This window comes from Curcuma longa, unplaced genomic scaffold, assembly GCF_044706935.1.
Source record: "Curcuma longa cultivar G26 ecotype Majalengka, Jawa Barat unplaced genomic scaffold, ITB_CL_G26_1.1 contig_25558, whole genome shotgun sequence".
NCBI lineage: Eukaryota > Viridiplantae > Streptophyta > Magnoliopsida > Zingiberales > Zingiberaceae > Curcuma > Curcuma longa.
Window position 1 is genome coordinate 1 of NW_027432808.1, and position 8,784 is coordinate 8,784.

The 8,784-nt window shown below is 38.1% G+C and overlaps 1 protein-coding gene across 1 annotated transcript; it reads right to left on the bottom strand.

Annotated features, from left to right (window-relative positions):
* Positions 1 to 4,592: 4,592 nt before the first annotated feature.
* Positions 4,593 to 6,396, bottom strand: LOC141818632 (G-type lectin S-receptor-like serine/threonine-protein kinase B120; the record flags this gene model as incomplete). Its single annotated transcript, XM_074706085.1, has 2 exons — positions 4,593 to 4,706; positions 5,095 to 6,396. Coding segments are annotated over 2 exons (1,416 nt in total), but the record flags the coding sequence as incomplete, so codon positions are not given.
* Positions 6,397 to 8,784: the final 2,388 nt, after the last annotated feature.

Genomic DNA, 8,784 nt, shown 5'->3' on the forward strand with positions numbered 1-8,784 from the left:
TCATGTAGATTTTCTCTTCTAAATTCCCGTTTAGAAAGGTTGTCTTTACATCTATCTGATGTATATCCAAAATCCATAGATCGACAATTACCAACAACACTAATGGAAGTTATTCTCGATACCAGAGAATACGTATCAAAATGATCAAGGCCTTCTTGTTGTCAGTAAACTTTAATTGTCAATCTGGCATTGTACTTATCAATCATGTCATCTGATTTCATCTTCTTCTTGAAAATCCACTTGCACTCTAGTGGTCTACTTCCCTAAGGAAGATCCACAAGTTTTTTAAGTGTGGTTTTGCAATATAGAATCAATCTCAGATACAATTGATTCTTTCCATTGAGGTCCTTCAGAAGAGCTTACTGCTTCTAAGTAACTTTAGGGATCACTTTCCAACATGAAAGTAATAAAATCTATTCCGAAAGATTTTTTTTCACTCGAGTTCTTTTACTTCGTCTAAGCTCAACCTCAACTGGTTCATCATCTTTTTCTTGTGTTTTATATGCCAGTTTTGAGAAGCTAGCATCCTCTCAGATCTTATACTGAAACATATGTTCGAAGAACAAGACATTTCTTGATTCAATAATCGATTTCTTGTATATCTCCAGTATTTGAGATTCATATATAAGGAATATATAGGCACTAGTGTTTGTGCATATCCAATAAATATGCAATCAACTATTTTTGGTTCTATCTTGATCCTTTTCGGATCACTTTCCAACATGAAAGTAATAAAATCTATTTCGAAGGATTTTTTTCACTCAAGCTCTTTAACTTCGTCTAAGCTCAACCTCAACTGGTTCATCATCTTTTTCTTGTGTTTTATATGCCAGTTTTGAGAAGCTAGCATCCTCTCGGATCTTATACGAAAACATATGTTCGAAGAACAAGACATTTCTTGATTCAATAATCGATTTCTTGTATATCTTCAGTATTTGAGATTCATATATAAGGAATCTATAAGCACTAGTGTTATGTGCATGTCCAATAAATATGTAATCAACTATTTTTGGTTCTATCTTGATCCTTTTCGAATCAGACATCAAAACTTTTGTCAGACACACCTACACTCGCAAGTATTTGTAGAATGATTATCTTCTTTTTCATAACTCATATTTATTTTCTTCCGGGATATTTTATTCAAAAGGTGATTAGCTGTTAACATAGCTCCCCCCCCCCCCCACATGTGCTTTGATAGTCCAAAGCTTAATAGAAGAACATTGATAATGTGTCTACATAAAAACCACAGAGATTGACTATGCCATCTTGTGTCTATATGTAGATGGCATACTTATCATTGGGAGTAATGATAAGATAATTAAATTCACTAAAGATATGTTAAACTCAAAATTTGACATAAAAGATATGACCTAGCTGATGTGATTCTAAAAATTAAAATTTTTAGAACATCAGAAGGACTTATTCTGAATCAGTCCCATAATGTAGACAAAATTCTTAAAAGATTTGCCGTGAATGATACTGTGTTAGTACAAACTCCGATAAATACAAGTCAACATCTATCGAAAAATGACGGGAGTATTTCTCAAATAGAGTACTCCAGGATGATTAAAAGTTTGATATACTTGATGAATTGTACACGACCAAACTTACCTTACGTAGTGAGTAAACTGAGTAGATACACAAGTAATTCCGATTAGAGCCATCAATTTAAGTTAGGCCCGTTGGATTGGCCCGCCCCACTAAACAATTTAAATGGATTGGATTGATATTTTATCAACCCATTTTAAAATAGAACTAGGTGGGTTGGCTTGCTTGGGCCCACGACCTACGTGGGTCAGCCCGGGGTGGGCTTAAGTTGGCCCACAGGTTGAGAAAATGGACTCGTAGGCTTAACCCACCTAATATGCAACCAAACTTAAAATTTTCAAGATTTTTCATATATATTTTTTTATTTTTTTATGGACTTATGGGCTTAACCCACCTAATATGCAACCCAAATGTAAAAATTTCAACCTTTTATATATTTTTATAAATTTTTGGTAGCCCTGTAGGTTGGCTCGCCTAACCCACAACCCATAACCCACCTTGAGTTAGGTTGGAGATTTTTTAGCCCGGCAAGATGATGGGTCAGCCCGCTCCACCATGGGTTAGCCCATTCCCGTTTGACTTTGCTAATCCTGGTGTTGAGTACCAAAAAGGAATAATGAGAGTACTGAGGTACTTGAGGTACACTCGTGATTATGAACTGTACTATACAAGATATCCTGCTATGATCGAAGAATACATCGATACGAATTGGATATCGACATGAAAAACTCTAAATCTATAAGTGGATATGTATTCACTTTGAGAGGACAGTTATTTTGTTAAAATTTTCTAAGCCAATCATAATAACTAAATCCATGATGGAATTTAAGTTTTTAGTTCTTGACAAATGCGGTGAAGAGACTGAATGATTACGACAATTTTTAGAAGATATTCCCAGATAACTGAAATATGTGGCGATAATTTACATACATTACAATAGTCAATCAATAATTGATCGGACATCTAGTCATCTATATAATGGTAAGTCTAGACATATACGTCGCAGGCATAATCATATTAAACAACTACTCTCAATAGGAGTTATCATTGTTGTCTATATAAAGTCAAAGGATAACTAGATGTCGATGAGGAATGTTGGTGCAAAAGAAACTCAATCTATGCAGACTAGAGTTCCCAAGAACTAAGTTCAAAGGGACAACCTAACTGCAACCGACTAAGTACAATAGATCAGTGAAAGGATGGAGGTTAAGCACACGACTTTTAATGATCCAGTAGAATAATGTGAATTATTCTTGAGAAATCACCTATGTGAGAAAGAAGTAGGACCGCTTCAAAAAGAATTGGTTGCACGATTCTTAAAATTTCTCATAGAACTAGAAGTGTTCATAGTCATGAACGAACACACCCATGAGAATTGAGTTGTATTAGGGAAAGTCTTGGGTGAGATATGTCAATGTTTACACATACAACAAAACAATTCAAACATCGTGTTTACTATCAGTCAATAAATAAATATATCTTCACAAGGGAAGGTTCAAAGTGTAAAACCTACATGTTCTATACTTAACTCAACTGCTGAATACTATCACATACCCTGTTTCCATTCATGTGGAAGATTATTAGAAATGTGAATGGAAAAGGCAGATGGAAGAAAGAAACTCCATTGTGAATGGAAGTTTAATCTCATATTGAAAGTTTTATGGCTAGATGGTTGGTTTATTTTGTTGCATAAGCATGTATATTGTGAACAAATGCATGGGGAGAGGTTCTCTCTCACACCTAGGTGCGCAAGGGGGTGCAAATCCAAGGTCTAGATTACACTGAACCAAGGTGACTCGTGTGCGAGCACGACCTGCACACATCAAATGTGAGACCGATCAGGGCAAAACAAGTGAATCAACTTGTTTTGCCAATTGAATCTGCTTTTTGCTACTTGCTCAAGAGTGTAACGGAATAATCAATTAGATGATTAATCATGAATCAGTAATCGCCCGGGTGTAACGACCGATTATTAATGGCCGATGGCAGTGTTTTAATCCAAGCATAAATGGTCTTTACTCGGTCGTTTAACGCAGCCAAAAGAGAGATACTACTATAAAAGGAGGTTAAATCTTAAGCAGAGGTAGATGCGAAAGCTATAGCAAAAAGATCTTCAACCACCTACGTTCCCCTCGCTCTCATCCTCTCTGTCGTACATCTCTTGCTTGGCAGAATTCCCATGATAGCAACGAGTACAAATTCAGTTCGCTATGACTCCTGTGCTTGGTGGTGATCACGATTCGCCGTTGGATTTTGGGAAACAAACGATCCACAACAAGCTCGAAGTACCGCCGGAGGTGGGGCAAATCTGTTTTAAGAATACTGCATCAAATGTAGGCCTCAGCATCATTGTCCAACTAGGTACAACAACTCACTCGAACTTGGGTAACACTCAAGCAGTCGAACAATTTCACTCCCAACTCGGTTGCAACATCCACTCGGGAAGTATTCCTGAGTACTTAGCTTTTGTTCCCGACTCGGCATAGGCTTACCTGACTCGACATCAGCTTACTCGACTCGGTGCTCAGAGTACTCGACGAATCAACGATTCGACTACTCGACGAATCAACAATTCAACAACTCGACACTCAACCGACTTGCACTCAGCGATATGCTCTTTCACTCGGCCTCAACAATCGAGTAAAATCCCGACTTGGACTCGACTTCCGACTCAGACTCTGTTTCCCACTCAGGCTCGGGAAGTATTAGGGCGCAAACTCGTGGTACTTAGGAGAACTCGGAGTCCTACTTGTGCGTGGACAACCCAACAACTCTGCCTTAATCTTTAAGATGGACAGCATTATCAGCTCAGGTCGCTCAACAAATAAATCTGTTTTGTTAGACAATAAAATTGTCTAACAACTACAGCATTACAATTGAGCCACAATTGCTTGGAACAAAGTCAAATGAAGAGCAGATGATCAAAACAAAAAAAAAATGCAAAGTCAACTGAAGAGCGAATGATAAAAAAAATAACAGTCAAATGAAGAGTGGATTATCGGAAAAAAAAAGAAGTCAAATGAAGAGCTGAAAATGGTTTTCACCTTTTTGTCTTGCCTTATACTTCCAGAATAAGAAGCCACATAAAATGAGAAGAGCCGCCAAAGCCGACATGGATGCAATCAGGGCCACTCTTTTGGTGGTCTTGTCCTTGTTCCCTACAGTAGAATGCTTCATAATTCCATAAAACAAAACTAGTAACAGCACAAAAAATATATATAATTTGCATAGCTTTACACGTTTTTTGTGGGATATTAATTTTATACAAATTGAATTGAATATTGGAAAACGTGCCTGTTGATTAATTTAATCACAATATCCTGATCACAACCATGTTTCCCATTTTTCTTCGTACATAACAATTCATAATGGTTCATATCATGCATCTAATTGATCGTGCGAAGAACAGCCAAGCTTAATTGGATGAGATCGATGGGTGTTACTCATTCAGAAAGACTCATCAAACGGCAACCAATGGTAAAATGATTTTATCAATTGGAGATTGAAGTAACTAATCAATCAACAAAGAGCAATTGATGAACTCACCCAATTCGGATGCAGCGAGCTTGATGTTGAGATCGTAGTCGAAGATGGTTGATTGGTAAATGTCGACGAGGTCGTTCTTCCACACCATGCACGATATATCAGTGGCGCCGAAAGCATAGGCCACGCACGAGCAGTCTTCCGAGCAAACGTCCCGGCAATCCGCCTCGTCTGCCGAGTTTCTGGACCAGACGGCGTGGTCCGGCAGCTTCATCTTATCCACCTTCCGGAACCCGTCCGGTCCACTGCTGTTACTGGTATTGTTGCACGCCAATTTAGACCGGCGCACGCAACCCCCGGTCCAATTGCCTGCCGCCCATTCCTCCGCGGACTGCGGCTGGAACCCTAACAGGCAGTCGCACCTCGGCCGCCCCTCGCCATCCAAGGAGCAGCTGCCGTAGGCCCCGCAGGTGTCGTACACCTCGCACTCGTCCGTGGGCTGCTCCCAGACCGCGCTCCACAACCGGGTCGCCGGTGACTGCATCCACGTCTGCTCCACTCCGTCCCACCGCATCACGAACCGCAGCAGCGACTCGTTGTGCGGCGTGTAGGTGAAGTGCCTGTTCTCCCCGTCGTAGGCAAACCCGAAGCTGTTCAGCGTCCGCATCACCGTCCCGATGAACTTGTGCCCGTTCCACTCCCCCGACCGCCACCGGGGCACCCGCGCACCGCCGATCTCTTCCCAGATGAAGAGCTGGGCAGAGCCCTGCGGGTCGATGCCCATCGAGTAGTTCCCCGGCGCCGGATCGTGGAGGCTCGCCCACGACGTGAACAGCCGCGGCTCTCCCGTCGTCGCGTTGAGCCCCACCTGCATCCCCGGGAGGAACGTGTCCGTCGGGTGCTCGAAGCTCTGCCACATCATCTCGTCGCCGGCGGAGGCCCCACGGATCACTAGATTTCCACTGATCAGCAGCTGCAAGGTCGCGTTCGGGCCGCCGGACGCACCAGCGGTCCAAACGAGGTTGTCCGCCCTGTCGAGCACCGTCAGATCGCCGGATGGGGAGAGCTCGATGCGGCCGCCGAAGCCGCTGATGGGGCGGCGGCGGTTGGCCACCCAGACCACGTCCGGGGTGACGGAAACGTTGGGGTGGTACCAAATGCCGACGTAGCGGTTGGTGGAAGAGTTGTTGGGACTGAAGAAGCCCAGCACGAAGACATCCCCGGAGGAGACGAGAGTTCCCTCGCCATCATCAGTTAGAGGTTCTCCCTGCCTCAAGGTGTCCGACGCCGCACCAGAGACGAGGATCAGGGATGAAGAGAGCAAGAGGAAGAAGAAGAGGAAGATCCGATTGCTTTTAGATATAGCTGAGTTAATTATAATAAAATAAAATTATTAAAAAAAATAAAGATTTAAATTTTGATAAAATTAAAATAGAATAGAGTTATAAAAAAGATAAAAATTTGAATTTTGATAAAATTAAAATAATATTTTTTTATCATAGTCAATTATATTTATATAGAGGATTGTAAAATTGATTTCATGTGTCTTATTAGAATGGTGGATTTTATTTTTTATAAAAAAAAATAACTTGATTAGAATAGAATAAAATAATAATAATAAAATAGAAGTGGCCGGAGAAATAAATGAGGCTCGACGCTCGAATAACGGAGTTATGGATTCATTTTTCATTAAATTTGTTAAATTGGACAAAAAGAAATCTTCAAACCCTTCTTACCTCCATTATCTTTAAGAAATGCTGCTCTTCTTCAGTCTTCACCCACCACACGCGCTAGCCTCCTCTGCTTCTGTCCGCATACATTAATTTGGCTAATGCCGCACGTTTTATATTTGAGTAATAGAGTGGTGACACTGTGACGGAGACTATTAGAGCAGTTTGAATTTGTCTTTTCTTTCTCCATGACTTGATACGTTGGCACGCACTTCGTGATTCGCCTGATTTGAAAGTGTTTTTCTTATTTATCTCGATAAAAATATGCAACACTGCACGAGAAAAATGACGCTCAAGTTCTCCCTTCGTCAACCTTCTTAATGAAGACAAGCAAACGAATAAATACGTTGATTCACATAGAATAATAAAAACATTTAAAATATAATAAATACGACATCAAAATTGTCAAACCACCTTGAAACTTAGAACGAAATTTATGAAGCCAAATCTCATACAGAGATATAACTCTCATATAAAAAAATTAAATTTAAAATTTTATTAACTTCAAGATGTCTTAAATACAACTCTAAACTCCTTTATAAACTCGACTAAGAACCAATATGGAAATAAATATTTTAAATAAATAAAATGAGATACTCTTAGTATTAATTATAATTATTCCCTATTTATTACTATAATAGAAAATATTATTTACTATATAATAAAAGCTAAATCTCTAATAATTATAGATGCATCAATTTAATTTAAATATTTTTTAATTTGTTTATTTATCATGGATTCGTCAATTTAGAATTTATCATCAATTATCTTTTCTACATTATTGATTTCCTTATTTATATTATTCTCCTCCGTCGATGAAAATTAGACTCCTAACGAGTTGTGGACTTTCATTTTTACTGTTATGGATCTTGTAAGGTAAATGAGCCATGGATAGGAGCAAAATTGAAGTTTGACAAAGGTTCAAATTTCGATGAAATCGATATAATATCCTCCTCTGTCATGGTCAACTGTAACTTCTCGATTTATCTCCTCGTAGATGGTCGTGGGGGTGACCATATGGGATCGTTAGGATGGCAGATTTCATCTTTTTATAGAAAAAATGATAATTAATGGATATAAGTAGTATCAAAATTGAATCATTAAACTTTAGCTTTGATATCAATTGATGTGGTAGAAATGTATACCAACAAAGGACTAACATATTGATCTACACAAAATAAGTTAGGAAAATCTAATAGTGTGGAAGCATGCAGCAATAAAAATTAACCTATTAATTCACACAAAATAATTAGAAAAACTAAAAAAATATGATAAACACAATATCAAAATCGAACTATCAAACCACTCAGGAACTTGAAACGAAGTTGATGAAGCGAACATCACACAGAGGGATAATTCTCATATGGAGAAGTTAAATTGAAAATTTTATTAATCCCTAGTTGCCTCAAATACAAAACTATAGATTTCTTATATAAACTAGACTCGACAATATATAGAAATAAATATTTTAAAAAAAAGAAAATGTGCTACTCTTAATATGATTGTAATTATTCCTTATTTACTATCAACACTAAAAATATTAATTATCATTTGATAAAAATTAAATCTCTAATTATTGTAGATGTGTCAATTTTAAATATTTGTTAATTTATTTTCATTTATCGTGGATGCATCAATCTTTCTTCAGCATCAATCTGAATTTATGAGTAATTGTCTTTCCTACATCATTTATTTACTTGTCTGCATCACTCGTCCTCTCAGCCAACATCCCACTGGGCAATAATAAGATATGTGAGTCCCACGGGTGAGATGTAACGGTAAAGAACTCATATGGATAATTAAACATATTAAAATTTGAATTTTATTATGAACGAATATTTTAACGGTTGTCCTTTAAATATACATAAATTGTTCTCCAAATTTATTCTAATAACAAAAGAAAGATAATCTATCTAATATAAAAATAATAATAAAATATATGAATGGAGTTTTTATGATTGCTAACGAAAGGTGAGATAACAACCATAATCAAATCTTATTCAATTAAATAGAGTCGGCTAAA